The sequence below is a fragment of the Idiotropiscis lumnitzeri genome, chromosome 12 (assembly GCF_059441095.1).
Source record: "Idiotropiscis lumnitzeri isolate Australia: NSW breed Sydney's pygmy pipehorse chromosome 12, RoL_Ilum_1.0, whole genome shotgun sequence".
Classification (NCBI taxonomy): Eukaryota; Metazoa; Chordata; class Actinopteri; order Syngnathiformes; family Syngnathidae; genus Idiotropiscis; species Idiotropiscis lumnitzeri.
Window position 1 is genome coordinate 6,207,495 of NC_142402.1, and position 21,743 is coordinate 6,229,237.

Below are 21,743 nucleotides of genomic sequence, written 5' to 3' on the forward strand. Positions count from 1 at the left end.
AAACCCCCCCCAGGGGAAGACACACTTTATCCTTTCAGCAACATACTTCAGCATAATCCCGAGTCCTGCTCCAACAAACTGCACATACATGGCACAGCAATTTTATTTGAAATTATATTTTGTAACATGCAGGCTTTACAATAGTTTCAAATGATCAAGATTAGGGAAAAAAAATGGATATTCGGAGTAATTCTAAAATGCATGGTTGGCTTCTAATTTCAGTGAATTACTTTTTGCCAAATCTCAATTGTCGGAGGGCCTTGATTTATGATTTGACATGAGTTATGAAATATATATTTTTTTATCTGCTAATTAGTGACTCTGCCCATGTTCAAGACATCCACAGGAGGAATGGTGAAAAGTTTTTCTGTTTGTTTTTTTTTCACCATTTTTGATGGACTCATTTTACAAAAAGTATGGAATGTTCCATATAAAGTGGCCAGGAATTTATTTTAAATAAATATACCCCCAATACCCCATAATTCTTCATTTGAACTACTACCCCTCCATACCAACAGTGGCAGTAGCCAGTTCCTGCTTCCAGCGGCTGTACATAAAAAAAAATTAAAAATCTGTTTCATTTTTCACTCAATCTACTATGGAATGATGTGTTCTTGCGAAGTTGCAATTTGCACTGGTGTTGTCATCCCTTAGTCAGTTGCTTGCGGAAGAACTACCAACGTGGCGGAGGAAACTCAAAAGATTAGAGTACGTATTCTGCGTGGGCAATGTCTACTAATTTGATTTATTTGATAATGGCAAACATTTAATTGTGATAAACATTCAAAATAAATCAGGAAGGAGGGACTAAGACATTTTCACATTACTGTATTCATAGACCCAATATGCAGCAATAATTCTGGCCTCTTTGTTTTGGCTTGGGAACGACTGTACCAAGAAACTGTAATTTGCTCTGGGCATAAATAAAGAACTCCTGACTTTGATTTTGAAGTTATCTTTCATGGGTTTCACATGTTCTTGTCTTGTTTTTCTGTGCTGGAGACATTTGTAGCGGAAAAATGTTACTGAGCGAAGTCTGTGTTTTGGATGGGAGACGTCAACTGAAGCCACCCGGCAGAACAAGAACACATTCTCCATACATATTCTCCAAAATCAAATCCGTCATTTTTTCCTGACAAGGGTTGTGTCGTGTTCAACTAAGCTACTAAACAGTATAATCCAAGCCATGTTTTCTTGTAAAGGAAACTAAAATGTAACACAAATACAAATAGCATACAAAATACAACTTCAAAATGTTTCTGCTTTAGTAACATACTGATGCCAAACTTGTCATCCAAAAATATGACGAAACAGCAAACAGATACAATTTGTGAAATATGCTGCTTCTAAATAAGATTATAAAAATCAAATAATACTGTTTGGGTTGCGGCAACCACAGTGGCATGCATTTTGAAGAATTAATATTCATACTAAGATTAACTGTCTATACTTTGCATTGATTTGCTGGCTAGCGGCCAATCAGTGTTGATTTGTCACGAAAGCCCAACTGGAGACCCGACAACAATAGACATTATGACGGTGCGTTCTAAACCAAGCAGATGGTGCATACTGATATACATACTGCCGACGTCGGACTGTTGCGTCGACGTCTTAAGTTATAGAGCACTTGTTATCCAATGCTTCCACTTAATCAAATAGAAAATGTCCTGATTTACGACAATGCCAGTCATATGATTTCCCTGCGACCTTGCTTGCAGTGGTTAGTCATGGGCTTATACTGTACAGTTGCTTCACTTCCCCCTACGGCAAATAAACAGCATTGATAGTCCAGACTTAAAAAATTCTGACATCACTACTCTATTGCTTGCCTTATTAGCAAACGGGTGATTAAAAGCAGGAAACAAAGAAAAACAACATGAAGGATGGACAATCCTCAAGAAAGTAAGCTTTCATTACTACTGGTAGTAACAGTTTGCTCCTGTCTAACAACACAACGTCAGAATGTGAGGATTTCACAGAATAAAGTCATTTGTGATGCAGGCCGTCTAGGAATCTTATGCAACTCAATATGAAATATGAATCATTTCAGGCAAGGTGCATTACATAAGAATTGTACTACTTGAAACTTTATTTTGGAAAGTAATTAGAAAGTGGAGAGAGCCAAGAGGAAAAAATAAATGAGCCTGTCCCAGATATTTTCCAAGACTATTACTTTAATAATACTTTGTTATTGACTTAAAACATCCTCGAGTCATATCTTTCTTTGACCATTTAGGCACATAAGCGCCAAAAAGTAATCTCTGCATCGTCAAAAGTATTTCGGAGCAAACAATTACTGTGCTATGAGCCAAAGTCATGTGATTAGCGTCTATGCACAAAGTTGCAACTGAGTAATCACCCGATTTGCCACCCTTCAAAACTGACGGCATACTGTGACACTTCAACCCAACAAGTAGCTGGTGGTTGCAGGTGTAAATTTGATTTTGATTACATTAGTAACTCCTAGAAGGCTCATTTTTCTTGAAGTGATGGGCGTGGCCTACGTTGTGACAACACAGTGAGCCTTTTTTTTTTTTGCATTCAGTTTTTGCATACACTGTAACAATGTGTACATACTTTCTTTTCTTTTGGTTGTGAATGCTACTAACATATTTCCTGTGTTTGTGTATTGTATTACGTTGTAAAACAGACTAAAAGACAACTACAAATCCAATCTGTTGATTTTAAACTTTTACACAATATTATCAGTCTTCATTATCTGATTTTGAATTGCGGTACTCGTACGCTATATTCTTTGACATGCAGTACACCTCCTAGTGGGTTTCCCCACTTTGCCCATAAAACTTAGTTATGCCCTTGATTGCAAGGCAGGGCAAGAAAATCGCCCCTGACATTTTCACTGTCCCGCCCGTGCAAATGAACCAGCATGTGGTGACTTTAGCACACATGGTAGTAAGCTTGCGCGCATTATTCTCTTTACCACCTCCATAACTGGAAAGTGATTTCATACAATTTATTGTTAATACTGTCAACTAGTGATGATGCTTTCAGTCTGCTGTGCCAGCATATGTGTCGACACTTTATATTTGAAGTGCTTAAAACTAAGAAATACTGTCATGTCATCTTAAAGTTGGGGTTCAATAAAAGGGTCAACCGTTCTGTTATCTCTTTTATTTTGTGAAATGCAGGAAAGCCAAATTCTACAACAGCTTAACTTAAATATTTACTTGAATTGCCCAAATTAAATCTCATTGGAGTTTGTTTCCTTAAACTTTTGACTTCACCCAATACATTTTCTTTAGTGTGATTAAGCATACTTGCTGGAGTGCTCTTGAGAATGAACCCCACATGTCTCTCAACAGAGACCAATAAATACAATTCACAATCAAGTTAAACTAGCACAGGCGACTAACGTTAGAATTGTACAGTTCAGAACACAAAAACGAGAGAGTGTTGTGTAGAGTTACTGACCGGAGGCAGCCGGTGGCATTGCGGAGGACCTGGGAGGAGTGAAGGTGTAATTTGCGGTCTTCTTGCGTATGGGGTGAGGTGTCCCAGCCCGAGTGGGGGATGATTACAGCATTGGTCAGAACAGCCAGGGCATCCTGGATGATCGGCATCTTAAGGGCGTCACATGACGAGAGGTTCCACAAGACACCTACACGGGAAGGATACAAAGTCGGTCATTAGAGTAACAAAAACAAGACCTGCCAAGGAGGATGTGTTTTTATCATTGTGTGTGTTTTTTTTAGCATACTTTCCAGTCTGAATAGCAATGGTAATATTATTTCCATCATATTTATTTAACGTGCGGTCGATGCACGGTTTTTAATACAATGCATTTTCTTACTGAGGATGAGATATACGTTAACCTTTTGTCATCAGCATTAAAACACATTCATCCAGTCTTCATAAAAGACTATCAGCAACTTCATGTCCTTCAGATGCTTCTCCTTGGGTCAACGATCTTTTCATTATTATTGTCATATCAGCTCTGCTGGCGATCCTAATAACACAGCAGAAATTTAGTGTCGTAATTCTTGTTGACCTTCACTTTGTTAAATATCAGTGTCCGTATCTAAGGAATGCGCCCGTGTAATTGGATGTTTGAATGTGTCCATCCCTGCTCACATCTACATTAATCTATCCTTCTCTGTAGCTTTAATTACAACCCTCAAAGATCAATCTTCTGTCATCTAAGAAGGCCAAGCGGCCGTGAGGGGATGCTACTAAACATGTAGGGTAACTTTGCCATTTGGTTGCAATTTGGAGTTACTGTTCTTTTGGTGTTCAAATTGACGGGTTTGAATAAAGCCTGTGTCACTACTCTCAAACCCTTACGTCTGCGTGGGGATCCATTCTCTGGCCGTAAGGTGACCACATCAATGTAAACTACATGCCATTTTGGGAGTTTGTGTTGTGTTTAATACACCATTATTTTCAGGCCATATTGGCTTAAGTTTTATTTTACGCTAAAATTGTATTATTTCTGTTCTCCTGTTTAAATGAAATGTTACTCAGAATATAAACATTACTTATTAATATCAACTTCAAGTAAGTGAAATGCATTCCTAAATATATATATATATATATATATATATATATATATATATATATATATATATATACATTAGCAACAGGCAATCCAAAATGGCTCACCATGTACCATTTCTCAATATCCTATGCCTATTTTTGCAAATTAAATTATCTTACGCCGCAAATAAAAAATAACAATGGAAAAACAATACACCAGAAATCCCAAAATGCTTAAAGTAAATAAAACAAATTGCTTTCACACCTGCATCACAGCAAATTGTGTAACGTTTCTCAGGCTCTTTATTAGTTAAACAAAGGTGCAAGAATCTAAACTAGAAGGTTTTCTGTATGGACAAGTGTGCAAAACTACTTTAATAAATGAAACATAGAGAACAATTGCTCTTTGTTGATAATGTTAATATAATAACATGTGTTCAATCTGCCAGGCTACAAATACAAACAGCAAAGTGCACTAAGAGGACAACAGGATGTTCTTATCCCAGTTTTTTTTTTTTCAAATATTATTGAAGGAAACGGGTTGCTACATATGGTCGTGTTTCTAAAATTGCATTCTTCAATCTGAAGATCCAAGACACATATGTTGGTCTTCTGAGGTCGTCTAAAAAAACTAAAATGATACAAATCTAACACTATATTCTATATTTATAATTCCAAGCATCCTGATGTGTGATGTAAATATCAGCATGAGTAAAATCATCTGCTTGCCAGCCTCTGTACCACTGTGCAATATGACATCATCCGCCTGAGGAGAAAGGCAGAGTGGGTCTTTATCTTTGATCGAACACATTTGCACCCACAAACCCGCACACTCACAGAGACTCACAAATACACACGCAGATGAAGGGGGTTAATTGCCTCAGCCTTACATCATGAGTGGCAGCAGGAGGTTACAAATGCGCTGTTGTATTGAGAGAGAGGAAATGAACATGTTGGCTGGCTTTCTTTGTCTCTTGAAGCCGTAGCACAGCTTTCATTTGGGCTGTCATTCACGCCACTATCTCATTTCTCCCTCCTGCAATCACTGCATTGCATCTCTTTATTTGCCTATCGATATTTGAATTTTCTTCGTACACTTTTTGAGTCTTGGACATTTAGCATCACCATTTGTCATTTTGATATGACAGCGGGAGTCTGCACAGAGTAATACGTCACAACGATTGCCTCCCAAATATGGGTGAAAAAAATTTTTTTAATTTTAGTTTTGATTTTGTGGATTTAATTGTGATAGTTAAGCCTCCTTCAGGCTCACCATGGGCGCTGGAGCAGGAGAAAATTCAAAGATTCAGTATGTCCTAAATTGCTATTCTTATAAAAATAATTAAAACATCCATCCAGTCAGTCTTCAATTTTCTATACAACATATTCTTGTGCTTACCAAATTGCACTATATGGACTTGGGTAATTGGCCATGAGAACATGGCGCCTACAGGAAGTTAAAATGGAACAGCATGTAGTTGTAGCTTTCTCTGTTGAGACTGTCTACCTCTTGCTAATGACACTGCATTTAGAGTCTAAAATTCACTCAGCTGTAGAAAGATTCAAGGCATCACACTGTGTGAACATTCAATAAATGACAGATTTGGCCATTTTGAGTCACGCAGTGTGGCTTGCTTTTATCTAATAAGCCTGGATAGTTGAGATCATGCTTTAAAACTTACCCAAAACTGGGCTGAAAAGAAACAGCTCCAAAATGACAAACAAATTTCACATCAGCATGGTCTTACAATTGTGCAAAGGCATCTCACTGGGTAGCTCTTCTGCTTTCCATTCATATTTTAGACTGGTTGTCAAATTAGAGGCCAAAACCCACATAAGCACAGGGAGAACATGAAAACTGTATTCACGAAGAAAGTGATTGAAATGCAGAACCTCCGAAATGTGAAGTAGACCAATCATTAATATTCACGACTGATCACTGTGATTTTTGAGAGCAAGAAAATACAAAATGAGAGCTGCTTTGAATGCAGTATTCAGGCAACACAATATGGACGCTGCCAGTTTATTTCTTTGGGGTGGAATATTTTCTTTTTGTCACTGGTGTTGGACATTACAGATTATCTTATGGCTCCCCATTTTTATTCTACTTTATCCCCAAACTGTTTGATGGGCTTGACGTCAAGGTCCCGTGCTAGCTCTTCCACGCCTCACTCCTCCAAGCATGTCTTGGTGGGCATTGCATTGTGCACTGCTGCATAGTCAAGCTCGTAAAAAAAAATAAAGCCTTTCTTAAACTAGTCCCACATAGTTGGAAGCATACTCTATGATTCTCCAAAGGTTCTGAGTAAGCTAAAGAATAAAAGGAAACTTGGTTATAAGTTTTTTAGGGAAATAAGGAGTCGATATTTTAAAGGCTAACAAATTTAGCTTTTTCCTTGAGGTACTGCTTTTTTTTGTTGTTGTGCATTCATCATCTGTTTGGTGCTGTTGACATTCTTGCATTTCAGCTTGACATTTCTTTGATGGTGGTAGAATACCAAAGTAATTACTCATTGACTGGCTTGATGAAATTTTGATGAATTGATGGCGGTCCAACAGTCAGAGTTGCCTACTGTAATTTAATGTGGTGCTGTGCAGAAGAACCACACATCTCCTTTACTTGGAACAAACGCTGGATGGTTGTTTTTAATAATTACTTTTCTTATACATCACAGGTAAAATTTTCTAAATGAACATTGTCAAAAACTGAGTTTCAGCAGTATTATGATGTGCGCTTTAATCCCATTACCCTCTCAAGTAATCCTTAGGAAATTACTGAGCCACCAGGGGATCTTGATGCTGTGTCTTTAGTTCAATTTACCCACTGCAGGACTGTAAAAAAATGGTCGTCTTTTCTGCATGGTCGTGTGGGGTTTCCCAAGGACACCCACAAGTCATGTGCACGTGCTGCTGTGTGATACGCAGCATCAGGGAAGACCTAGAGGTTGTGGGTTCGATCCCTAGCAACTGTGACGATGTCAAAGTATTCTTGAGCAAGATACTGAACCCCCAGTTGCTCCTGATGATATGTCATCAGTAGGTGGCTGAGGTAATAGTGTGAAGCGCTTTGAGTACCGTAGCTACACAAAAACGCTATCCAAGTGACAGCCCATTCACCATCAGAAATGCAGCTTAAACGGCCTGTATAACCTCCCCAAATATTCTCATTTTGTTCTGAACAGGAAACAGCGCGAGAGGTGCAAGAGAGATTGGAAAACAGAGGTCATTTCCCCTGCTTGATACTTTTTTCTCCCTCCAGGCTTTTTTTTTTTTTTTTTCATCATGGCAATGTACAGTATGTGTGAGGCAGGCAGCCCATTGTGATCCTGATTCAAAATGCCCATAAAAAGAAGAGATGATACTGAAGAAAGGCACAGTTGAAACACACGATGGGAGGGTGTCAGGGGAAAAAAAAAACTTCAGAAGGTGTGAGAATCTGAAGGTGATTGGAAGACATAGAGTTTCTCTGGGTCTGAGAATAAAGCATGTTCTCTCTATGACTGATCAATTGTTCATCTGATTAATTTAAAACTGACTCAGAGAACAATATGTTCATAAAATGTCATTTCAGGTGGATAATCATTTCACATACAGATTCAGGATTTGCAACTTGCTCCAATGACTGTTTGTACATCCCTCTCATGTATGACAGCATGTCCAACCCCAAGTTTAAATAAATTCATCATGTTAAAATATTCCCATCTGGGACTTTTCTCACACTCACGTGTTTTGTAGAGCAAAGGCCAAAGTCAGATTTTCTAAGCATTCTATTCCAGCTCCACAATTCAAAAGTAATTATTTTCTAGTCGTTCCTTATTAACGTCTTTGGAAAAAAACAAGAGCATTAGCCAAACAAATTGATGGTAATTCTGCTGGGTGCCTAAATTGCTGATCTTGGCACAGACTGCTTTTTTTCTTTCCTTTTGCCGTTTGAGATTTAAACGCTGAATTAACAAGTACAGTATGTTTGACTGAGTTAACAATATTGGAATTTGTAACCTTCAACAGACTGATTTGTTTCAGCAACTAAATCATTGTGATGTTTATTTTTAATGCTGTGAATGACAATTGACGGGAAAACCGTACCAGATCAGTTTCCCGTATTTGGGGTTAATTAAAGCCTAACAAGAACAAGAACTACTGTGGCCCAAAAGTGTGTCAGACTGATTTCTTGATTGATGGAAGAGCACTCCATCTTAAGGATTATTGACATTAACTAATCACCATGAGTTTAAATGCGTTTTACAAATCCCTTGTAGAATTAACACTGATGTCAGTTTACCGACAATGCTTAGTTTCCGGTTGCCATGTTTAAGGACCTGCATGCAAAAAGAAAACTTGAAGAGAAAGAAGCCTTATGAGTTGTTAGCATTATCGGTCATAGGTCTAGTTATGTCGAGTTTCGTGAAAAAGGACAGGTGTACATTACATGGACACATTGGAACTTGTCGTTCAAAGTCGATAATTAAAAAAACTAAAGTGGTGGAGGGAAAGAGTCGTATAAACTTCCAAATTCAGACTGGTCAAATGAATCCAGTTTGCTCCTCCAAGTGAGCTATCAGAACATCGTAAGTTATTTGTAAAGTAGAGTGCCTAAACGTGGAACATGTTTGCTGTCAAGACGCGAGTCTGGTAATGAATTTGTGTCCGGATGGGTGAAGGATGTCGGCTGGATCTTTGTCTTGTGACAGTAAAGGTATGTCGCTTTGGGTTGACAGTGACACAGTACATCGATCACTACTTTAATGGAGTAAAACATCATTCATTAAATCGTTTGGATCCGGATGATCTCGTTTTATGTCAAAGCCTTTCAAGCTACCTTAGCTTGCTAGCTGCCGACAAAGAGATGCACTTGTTGATGACTTTAATCATGTTACGTGGCATTTTATCAGTCAAGTTTTTCGTATCTCAAAACATGTGCTCAAGTAAATTTCTATTCCTACTTAATAGATTAAAGTTGAACAATAATGCAAACTAAAACTTGCAATGTTATGCAAACAGGCAAATTTACAATTAAAAGCTTAATCTTGACCCACAGTACATGAAAAAGAAGAAACAATTTTAATAGCTTTCGTGGTCGTCTTGTTGTCAGTGTTGCATTAACACCACTCAGTGACAAAAAGCCTAGCCGTTAGTGTTTCTTTGAAATATCAACCACGCCTTTGGATAATAATTTGAAGTTCACTGGTTTCAGTCGAGACTGTTTTCTACAGCGTCAATTTTCTCCTCACTTGTAAGATGGAATCAAACTTCCTAAGGTTGGCAAAACTCTCACATGTTGATATTTCATGAAAACAAATGCCTCAAAATTGTTTTCTCTTTCATGTTGTATAAAACAGATCATGTGATTAAAAGCTTGTCCTTGATTAAACATTTAGCCAACCCACCCACCATCAAAAGAAAGGCAACGTTGACCTTCAGCAGTGATTCTCAAATAGCGGGGCGATGCTGAGGGGGGCGCATGTGACCCTGGGGTACATGCTTTTTTTCCGCCGTACATACGGCTAAATGATTGTTTTTGGGACCGCAACGCAAATTTGAGATAGTCAACGCTGCGGTTTGTGCCCCGAGTTTATGCAGTTGGTCACACAGTACTGATTAAAAAAAAAAAAACGCCGGTCTGTCGCTCGTTGTCCCGGAAGTAATTTCTTACGGCGCTACTTGAATGCTAGACGGCAAGCTATCTTGCGTCACAGCAGTATGAGCTTTATTTGGGCTATATCTAAGTCCGTGCACAGCAGCAGCAACGAGCTGCGTGATGACAACTAAACAACCCCACTATCAAGTAGCCTTCTAAACGAGGGGGCGAACGAGGGTGCGTGCTAATCGCTAAAATGAATTATAGAGTAATAAGTGCTTCGATGTATGCTCGACTTTTAACAGAAGTCTGACTCCAACCGCGTTTGGGCGGAGAGCTAGCGGCTCTGAACAGAAATGTTGTATTGCAATCATTATGTATCGAAACATAAAATAAGGCGACGGCTACGTTAGCAATTTAGCAGACGCTCTCGGACACGGAAACCGATGACGTCATCACAAAGAAGAGGTTCGATGTCAAAAGTCCAGTAAATATTTATCATCTCATCAATATTTGCACCACAGAGTACTGATTTTCGAGATCCACGCAATAAAAGTTCTCAAAATTATATTTCTTATCAATTTAGCTTTGCTAAGGGACATTTTATTGACATAATCTAACATCAATCTACAAAGGAGATGTACATTAGTAGAAAATGTCAAAAAAATGGTGGCCGAGTGGAGGGTTCGCAAATTGTTTTCTTCTTGGTAGGGGGGCGTGACGGAAAACATTTGAGAAGCACTGACCTACAGACAGATGCTACACTATCCATGCCAGGTGAAAGGGACTTGTCAGATACTGCAGGTGATGTCAAGAGCAGGGGTGCGCACTCTTATTCAGAATGCACGCTACTTATAAAATGACCAAGTCAAGATCTACCCACTTTATTTCTATATTTATTTGAAAATAGAATTCAAATAATTTTTAGGTACAATATATATCGATGTACTTTGCATAACTGCATTAAACCAAATTGCACAGTACAACAACGGCAAATTTTCTGCCTTTACTTTACTGATGACTTGCACACTTGGACATTACCCATGCTGGAATATAACACACTCCCTGTATGACAGTAGCAATGTCACTTTCACAATTTGTTTTTCCGATTTCATTCCTTGATTGGAATAAACCCCAAAGAATTCTGGATGTGGATCAGTCAAATGTTAGAAATTCTTTATATTGTCGATGACTGTCAAGGCCCTGGAGATAAACGTCTTTTCATGATAATGAGCTTCGGGAATAGCAAGAACTGGAAACATGGCTGGTAATCATTTAATTATTTTGGACTTTGATTTCTGTCAAGACCTCAGTGGGTTCAGAATGACAACTTACATACTGCCATTTGACGTGGAACATAATTGCTGAAACACAGTGTGGGCCAAACAGCATGGAATGAGGAGTGCACGTGTGTGAGATTGGTGAAGTGTAAAACAAAATGATTTCCATCTTATTTTACCGTTGTATGTGCCTAAGAAGACAACCAAGGAGGCTTTTGTGTCAAAAAAAAAAAGAAAAAAACTAATATTACTCCTTGTTGCCGCTGGCAACAAGAAGCCACTGCCGGTGCTGAGAAGTAGCCATAGGTGGTTCACTTTACCCGCTTGAAGCTCACTACTGTCGGCGATGCAAAGTCCCAGCACCATCCGGAAAGAACAGCTAGCCCCTTTCTCATGTTTCAGCAATTTATGTCGGCTGAGATCTGGCATTGTTGCTACATCCAACCACAATGCATTTGTTAGGCATATTGGCTTAACTCGTCTAAATTTGTTTAAAAAAAAAAAAAAAAAGACGCTGAGAAACAAGAGCAAAATGTTGCCGTCATCCTTTCACAGACGTCGTCTGGACGATGCGTCAATTAAGCAATCTCCGCCCGGTGAACAATTGCGACCTTGAACGAACCATTTGCTTCCTTTGAAAACACCTGCAATTATTTGCAGTTTAGTGGATATGGGCTTCGCTGCTACAATTTTGTCTCCGTGCAGTAGTTGACTGATTGACAATTAGTCCGTGACAATTAGTAATTGACAATCATGTGGGCTCTTACAAGTGAACGATGAGCATACACTCTCGATACACTCCTTTTGACGGTCGGCGTTTGAATCTCAGTTTTGCTATTCAATGTGTATTAATGAGGGGCAAAATAAAAATTTGGACCTGCAAACTTCTACGGAAAACCGCTTATGAGTTTGTGCTTCACCTGTAAGGAGTTCTCGGATCTCCACATCGGTGGTTTTCCGCAGAAGTCGGACCAGAGCTGGTATTCCACCACAGTTTTTTAGTGCAATCTTGTTGTCGTCATTGGCCTTCCCATAAACCAGGTTCCGAAGAGCTCCGCAGGCGCTGCGGTGCACATCAGTCATACGGTGATCCAGCAAGTCCACCAGAAGCTGGATGCCACCCTGTCGCCGGATCTGATGCAAACGTGAAAAATGCATGCACATGACCTGATTGGAAGCCTCTTTCGCCATTGTCCTCCTCAACAATACAATTTCGCAGTGAAAACAAGACAATAGCAGGTAAGGAACAGTGTGTCTTGTGTTGCAAAACATAAAATGGTTGTTTCATTTTAAATACCTGAAAACATTTCAAAGAGTGTGATTTCCCCCACTCATGCCCTTCCAAGAGCTTTGAGATCCCTACCAGAATGAGAGCGTCTTCGGCAGACGCTCCCTGCAGCAACCCCCTCCCCTTTAGCGGTATGGAGGATGGGGGAGAGAAATAGACACGACCAAATCTCAGCCCCAGCTATTGCTCAGCTTTCTCACTGCAATTTTAATGCAAGCTGGCGGATGCTGTTTGAAGAATAATGGTTGTCCCAAATCAATCCCTTAGATTCATGGGCAGGGTTAATAGCGTTAAATAAAGTTGAGTCGAGTCGCATTATAGTGACAGATGTTTTCTAAGGGATCCTGAGTGACGAGAGCTCTTAAGGACACAAGGTCAAACCGTAGAAGCGGCGCCACATTCAAAGTTTTGTTAAGAGGGTGTAATGAGACATTAATGCCATCTAATATGGAGCTCAGACAGCTGCACATTTGAAAAGGAGTCTCGGGGCAGGGTGTCTTGGATTTCACTCTCTGCAGCTGACCTGTATATTCTTTTTCACTTCACTTTGAATCCAGAGTTGCAATATAAATATTAATATATGTTTTCAGGATTTAAGGACAAGTTATTGCATTCAATAGAAATTACACCGCTATGCATCTAAGTGATACTATTTTGCTTGATCAAAGATTACAGTCTGCAATTTCCTGCTGTGGACTGCAGGTAAATGAAAATATACATGAATCGATGAAAAAGATTATCATATTTCCAGGATTAATAGAATCAAGCTTTGCGAATCCAACTTTCATTATTTGCATTGCATTTGATGCTTGTTTTTATTGGCAATGTTGCAACATGATGTCATGTGTTGGTTTTTGCCATTTTCTCCTCATCATGCTGTTTTAAACTTCATGTCCGGTGTATTTTTGGACTAGATTAGAGGATTACAGTGCAAAATCTCGAGTTATCAGGGAAATCTTTTTTTTTTTTTTTTTTGCATTGGAAAAGCGGAATTGCTGACAAAGCAGCTTTTGTTAAGGGCACGCTCCATGCGTGTACGTGTGTGTGCGTCTGTGTGTGTGTGTGGGGTTCTGCTTTGACATTTTGAGATTATGGGGACACCATTTTGACATACATTGCGAACCAAAGGCACAAAGGGCTCATAATGAGTAAAGCCTGTCAGATTGAGTCTTGCCCAAATCCTCAATCTTGCATGCACTGCGACAACCCTCTGTCATTAAGCAATTGCAGCTGGCGTGCGGGAACGGACCAAGCTTCTCTAAAAATGGAGGTACCCTGCAGCTTGGTTGGTATTTGGAGGAATACTGAGTGGATAACTACAATCCTGTAAAAAGGCAAGTTCAAACAAACGGACTGTACAGATGGTGGAGCAACTGGCAAAGGTTTGTCCTATGAGCCAGGCGTGTCACTAGGTTTTATTGACAGGGGGATTCAGCCCCCAGGAGTTGCACAGGATGAGTGTGAGTGCATCACAAAAGCAAAAAAAAATAAAAATTCACAAGCATCTAACGAAGATTGATGAAACTGTGCAAAAGTTTAGTCATTAGATTTGTAGTGTTATTTAAGTCTGTTTTTTAAGACAGTAAACTCGTGGAAAGTATTACAGTACATGCAAAAAAGATCAATGTGGTGCCACCAAGTAAGCCAAGCCCATCATTTAAAAAAAAATAAATATATGTATACAGAAAAATGTTTCGCTTAGAGGGGGTTAATGCAATCAAAATCGTATTACTGTAACATCTGCAAATGGCAGCTACGTGGTGGGTGGACGCATCAAAGAATGGTGTCTTGTTTTATGGGCGGCAAATTGTTCCATCACTCTGTTGTGACTCAGTGCAACGAGGCTAATCACATGACTTTGGCTTACAACACACTGTTTACTCTAAAATAATTTTGAAGTCACAGGGATTACATTTTGGCTCATATGTGAAAGAATCATGACTTTATGAAAATTGAATTAAATAATAAAAGTGATATAGAAGTAGTTGTCATTGTATCTGGAATATGTCATATATTTACCTCTTATTCACTTTCTAATTATTACTTTTCTAAATAAAATGTCATGTAATATCAGTCTTATATGATGCACTTTGCCTGTAATGTTTCATATTTCATATCCATAATGAGTTTGATAAGATTCCTAGTAGGAGTGGGCGATATAGCTTCAAAATGATATTAGTTTTTTCAAAGGAATTATTTGTGACCATTATTTAAGATATAAGAAATAATTACTGAACAATATATTTGGGATTGGTGCTTTGGAACAACAGCATTTCTAATTGCAAGCAATATTTAAGACGCCCTTAATTTTCCAATTGAAATATGATGGGCAAATATTTGGACACAGCTTGAAATTGAAACAAAAACTCACCAGGCAGTGTTTTCCATGTCTGGTCTAAATGGAACATAAATGTAGCGTTGTATCGTTTGTGAACGGTTCGTTCAAAAAGAGCAAATCTTTTCAGTGAACGGGAGGGAATGGATCACTTCCTGAAGTGATTCGTTCTTTTCTCAGTTCATTTGAGCTCAGCCACGCACATGTCGTCAATCTTTGTGAACGACCAATCAGCAGCCAGCGTCAGATGGAGGAGGGACTTTACTGAACACACTATTGGCATTCACGAAGCAGTGCGGGAACTTCCCATTCGCGAATGAGTCAGTAAAAAAAGTGCCGCTGTAGTGTATTTTCACAAAGTCTAACATATACAACTTATTTTATGGCCATGACGATATTGTTGCTTTCAGGAATACCAAGTTTTGTGTTGGACCTCCCTAATACATAAGTTACAGTCTTGAGAGGCATGGGGCCTCAACATTATTCACGAAGGGTCAGGGATTTGAACAGGGGTCATCGACGCCCCAAGGAAGGTGTTTAAAGAAAAAGGATCTGGCGCCAAGGAGTCGCATCTGCGAGGGGGTCCGTACCTCGCACCCATAGGAGGCTGGTGAAAAGTTCAGTTAAGGGGCAGCAGGATAAGAATGCATATGCAATAAGGGAGAATTAGATATTCATGTCTTTTGTTTGCCTTCCCTATAAGAAGGGAAGGCTCGAGAGGGGGACACCTTTTTTTTTTCTTTCGGGAACTTCTGACATCAGCTGAGATCAATAAAATCTTTTTCCAACCACCGGTGTGTGTCAGAAGTTTTTTCCATCACCAAGCCAAACTTGCCTGGCGACCTGTCCGGAGGGGAGCTGAGCCAGACCCGCACATCAACAACGAAATTTACCACAACGCCTTTCCCATTCGCCAACGGGTCAGTGAGAGAGTGTGATGCTTTTCAGTTGACAAATGGCTCAGCAAATTAACGTGAAGGTTAAGGAGGCTGTAGAGCTGTTCACACTCTCCGACATTGTTGTTACGCTGTAGGGAACAAACACGATCATGATATAATGAATATGTCATTATAACCCTACAGTGTCAATTTCCTCGACTTTTATTTATTTATTCATTTTTAATATTTTTATCAGAAAAATGTTAGACTTTCTGCATTACTGTGAAATCCACATTTCCAGCTCTCTCACCCCATATCCTGAGTCCTATCATTCATGTTGGACGGAGGAGTGATGTTATTGGTCCATTGTCGTTATTGTTCTTGTGAAAGTGCATCGATGTATTATTATTATTATTATCCACAGATGACAATCATAAAAGAATGAGTTGAGCTCTTTTGTCATGGAGTGAAATTTCTTCATTGATTACACCCTCTAACTCAATTGATCTTCATGTAAACAGCCAGGAGCTTCACAATGCATTTCAGAAAATACCGGTTGGTAATCGACACGATAATGAGCAGTAGCATGGGACTTTTTGCTGTGAGCCAGGAGCTAACTAATTGTTACCGCCAGCAGTAATAAAGACTTCTTTTGTCCAGCCTTCATGTTATTTTTTTCCTCTCCTTTTATTGCTTTTAATCGTTTTGTGTGCTAAGGCAAGCCATAGTGTTGGATCACTGCAAGCAAAGTTCCAAGGAAATCCTGGAGTGTATATCCAGTGAATAAGAATATTCTCTATTTGCTCAAGTGGAACGGATTGGATAACGTGCTCTTTACCTTACTGTTCCCATTCATGTGACTTACGTGATCCATGAGGGTTTTCAACTTCCTCTCTCTCTATGTCATGTCATTATCCACACCGCTTATCCTGTACAGAGTCGCGGCAGGGTGCTGGAGCCTATCCCAGCTGACTACGGGCAAAAGGCGCACTACACCCTGAACTGGTCGCCAGTCAGTCACAGGGCAGGCATAGACACCGCCACTGAGTGGGAACTGAACCCATGCTGCCCGTACACAACTCGGGCGAGTGTACCACTACGCCATCAGTGACTCCTCTCTCTCTATTATAGTGATAATCAAGTTGACTGAATGCGCACAGTTTTTTTTCTTTCCACCAAACTTTCCCGGGCGTGATGCAAGATCCGTACGGATCTTGGAACAAAGATGATCCGTTGCGCCAATAAGTGAATAATTATGGTCCACCCGTCATATTCTGTAACATACTGCTTTTAGTTGGGTCTTTCCCAGACACTCATTTCAGTCTTTTCCACAGTAAGCACGGCCACAAAGAAAACATGGATTGGAACTTTAGTTATAAGGCGCACTCAATATGATTAAGTGGACGGATTAAATAATGACAAATGACACAGGCTGTTCTGAGGAAAAGGTTTAAGAACATTATAAGAAAGCTTCTTACACTGTGAAATATGCCTAACGACGCTATTGCTCTGAGTCATTACCTCACACTTGATCTTGTTGTCTCCAAAGCAGAGGTGTTGAAGGTAGGCGGCAGCGTTAGACTGAACCGATGGGAACTGATGTTGTAACATTTGGATGACCTCCGGCAGCTCTGGATCCCTCCAACCAAACTCCCTGCACGTAGACACATAGACAACATTACACTACATGTTTGGCCATTTTTCTTATTTTTTTGAGAGTGTGTGTCAAACTTGTGTTAAATTTGTTCCAAAGCAACTTCTCATGCACGCACAGTGGTCCTGATACTCATTAAGGAGAGACTGAGGCTGAAATGCGGGATGATTTATATGCAAGGCTTCTTACTAGCAGAATTGCACAACAGATGTGTAATACAAAGATTTAGGAGAAAGGAGTTCTGAGTAATAATTTAAACATTATAATTATCCCAGATGGCAGTGACTACAACATTTAATAACATTAATAATATCAACAACAATAATAACACCTTAGAATTAATTATCTTTACAAAATTAACTCACCATGATTTGGACCATGACAATAAATGCACAAAGTGAAATTAAACAAAATCAAAGCATGTTGCCATGAACGGTGTCCAATAATTCATATCTATCTCACCCATAATCAAGAACATACCCAATCATTTTAAGAGGGAGACTTAATCCAATTGTCAATGGGTGAGTGATTTCGGTATCCATTGATTGTTTAAAATGCTATTTTGGAGCTTAGCCCAGCTGACTTTTTGGCGATATTGGCCAGTCAGTCATATGTATGTTTAGTTTTCTTTTTCTTTAACAATGGAGTTTGAATTAGTATAGAACTTAGAATTCTAGGGAAGTCATTTTAATATTCTACTCTGTTATTTCTTCCAAATATAATGTAAAATGATTTGATCTACTGACAAAGGCATCATACTTGTGACTCATACTCTAAACATTTTCTTGATATTATTACATATTTAACTGATTGTGCTAAACGGGGTTCGATGATGCAAAACCTCCCAAGCACATGAGTTTCAGACAATCTAATTGCACAGAGGTTGGTAAAAGCTAATTACCAAATTGCTTTTTAATTATTTACATGTAGTCAGGTTCACTCTGAATACACAGTCACTGCTAAGATGATCTAATTCTTAAAGAAAAAAAAAAAGTTTATCCTACACGAGCCAGCATACCAAAAGCACAAACAGACAAATGTTCCATTTGACACACCATCATTAGTATCTTCCTTCTAACATTCTGGCATCCAAATTTCCTCAGAAAGACACACAAAATATGTTAATCTCAAACATTTTGACTGTGAAGCAGGTGCGCTAACAACATTCAGTTTGTTGTCAATACTGTTCTTATTCATTGGCTCTTCATTGGGGTTGGGCACAGCTCAAGTTCATTTACAGTGTAAATTTTACACCAAACACATTCAAATAAGTCTTCTTGGAACTTGCTGCAACAGAAAATGATGAAAATTTTCAAACTGTTCCTAGTCCCAAAAAATTGTCTCTATTTTTTTATTTCATTTTGTATCGTGAACACATAACAATGTGACATGATATGTTTTCTCATGACAGACTTCAATTCAGATTGTATAGCTGTCCATATTTCTATACCACGTCTGCATCAGGATCACATGTGGCTAATCATTTCCGCGAACCAAAAAGCAAATTCCACATGAAGCATTCCTTTTGGTGCAAATGAGACCACATTGACTTTGGTTTTAGCCTGCCCAAGGGTCGCTAAATGCATTTGCTCACAGACGCAATTACAGCGAGCACAAACATTCACGCACACACACAAACACCCATAAATACACATACACCCAAAGGCAAGCGCACTAACCCTATAAATATGCGAAAGAGTGTATGTGATGAAAGAAACACAAATAATTCATGTGAGGATGATGTGACAAGAGAGAATAAAGCGAAATGTGAGTTGAAGAAGGGGAGCTCAGGCTTATCAGATATTGACAAGCTTTCTTCTTTCAGGAGACTTATCAATAATCAAAATAGATAAAAGCATCCTGTTTCTTGGGACCAACTGCAACTGGATCGCAACTTTTTGTTCCAGTCAATGTGATTTGCATTGTAAATTACAGACCAGGGGACATGGTGGAAGGATGAAATTTTGCTGTGATTTTGTCTGGATTACTCACAATAATTTCACGTTTTGATAATCCATTTTGTTTCAGTATCTGAGTTGGAGTTACTTCAGCACGGTTGGATTTATTTGTAAATGTTCCAGAGAGTTCTGAGACGTTTTGGTTGCACAAATAGTGATATCCCCATGGACATGCTCGCGTTTGAGAATCTGAACACAGATTTGAATGCAGACACCACATGCCAGAATTTTGAACGCAGCAAAGGGAACGTTATGTTCACATTATTATTATTATTATCTACTCCACTTTACTTCAAGCACATTTCAATTAAAACAGTCACAGCTACAAAAGTAACAATGCAAACACTGCAGAGGCATGGCCTTCAGTAACTATAATAAGAGATGACACAGCCTAGTGCAGGTCACCTTGTGGGTTAACTGGCCAATAAGTCTTCAAATGTTCAAAGCTGAGCAAGGAGGCAGATGCTTATGTTTATTGGGTCTGTTACATTTCATTAGCGAGTCGGGCAATACTGCTAAAAAACGATTGACTTACTCTGACACTGTATTGTACGGCGCCTGTTGTCAGTGTTTCGTTGCAGCGAGCAGCGTTCGTGGCTAGTGAAAGGTGTCAGATTACTTTTCAAAGGCATTTTTGAATAGAAGTAAATGACTTTGCGCACTTTGATGCTGATAGCCTGACACAGTTACTGATCCTCATGGTCACTTTTGAAGAAAAACAGGCTTAAGTGTGTTGTTTTTGCTGAAAAAAATCACCTCTGTACAACGTCACTTTGTTTCATTGATCAAAAACTATGGGGTGAGATTTGGTTCAATATGGAAATGCCATCTGTAAATGAAAATTGATTTATTGAATTTATATGAGCATATAATGTTGAAAATGAGGCATATTATATTGTTTGTTGACTGACTCCATAAAATGTAAAACAGGGAGGAAATTTAAGTATAAAATGTTGATTCGCTAAAAAAAAAAAACTGTGGAAATGTGTTGGTTTTTTTGTTTGTCAAATGTATTTATAAGCAAGCACAAAAATAAGTTTTAATTTTTATCCAAAAATCTTGTTATTGGATAGAATTTTCAGTAGGATATCCAAACACCAAAATATTCAATAGCTGCAGCGCAAATCCCAACACTACTGACGATATTGTGTTGTGTCAGAAAGGGGACTCAGTCTGTTACTCTTCAAAACACAACAATTATTCCCTCTTGTTATGGTTAATTCCACCAAGCAAACAATTACAATAGTGCTTCATACCTACAATGACTAAACAGGCAACACATGTAATTAATGAAGGGACACTGATGGACACTCTTAGCGCACTGCACGCTCACAGATTTTCCACTAACTCTTGTACTTATTCTTTTTATCAGAAAACAAGAACAAGCGAAAACACAGAGCATACGTTATGGAACAAAGAGAGCGTGTTAAACAAAAGACACAGAACACATAGAGCAAAATGACAGAAACATAGCCTGGAATAGCAAACACCCGAATATAAAGTGGCACGTCATAGTGGATCCAACTCAAAGCCTAATTCCTAAGGCTATGTTCTTCTTCAGACAGGGACACATACGACATATATGTACAATCTTGTATGTATGGGGAATAGCATAGCTATTCTGGGACCAAATTACCAGCAGCCATCACATTTGTCCGACTGAAGAGCAATGGAGAAAATCTCTGCCAAAAAGAACTGTGCTATAATGGTTCATTCATTCACTATGAATGTCAGCCCAGAGCTGTATTCGGTTTTGCTCAGCAGCTCTGTCTTGTTGTGTGTGCCAGCAAAGAGGGGAACACGAGGGGATGTGCTCCCAGCCCAAAACACCCTGTGACAATATCGCAGCAGGATAAATAAATACAAGTGCACCATCTGTGAACATCAAGCAACCGTCAGTTCACAACTCAAGACCGGTCCAAATCAATTTGTTATATGGATGAACAATATGTTTAGTGCTGTGCGATTTACGTTTTGTTCATTCATTTATAGGCAGTCACTTGTGGTCAGGCTGCATGGCCCCAGTGACCTTCATAAAAAAAATGAATGATATTGCACACGCATGGCAAGCACGGACGGATTTTATTTCCATACACTAAAGCCACCCATTAAATACTTCACTTAGGGGTGAAGCAGATGTGCTGAAAAACATTGCTCTGACACAGTGTTACTTATTTTAAGAAGTCAAGCAGAATAAATCTGCTCACATGACTGCACATAAATCTTGAAATTTTGAAGGCAAGATTAATGACCTCATCCCCGATATTTTCACTTCAAA

At 39.0% G+C, this 21,743-nt stretch overlaps 1 protein-coding gene across 10 annotated transcripts in view; it reads right to left on the minus strand.

Moving 5' to 3' along the window:
- ctnnd2b (catenin (cadherin-associated protein), delta 2b) overlaps positions 1-21,743 on the minus strand; it is a 141,206-nt gene that overhangs the window by 18,810 nt on the left and 100,653 nt on the right. For all 10 annotated transcript variants that reach the window (XM_088310932.1, XM_088310923.1, XM_088310928.1 and 7 more), the window contains 3 exons: positions 17,375-17,507; positions 12,273-12,486; positions 3,433-3,619 (listed from right to left, as the gene is read on the minus strand). In XM_088310932.1, the coding sequence (XP_088167058.1) occupies positions 3,433-3,619; positions 12,273-12,486; positions 17,375-17,507 (534 nt within the window). The remainder of the gene's footprint in view (positions 1-3,432; positions 3,620-12,272; positions 12,487-17,374; positions 17,508-21,743) is intronic.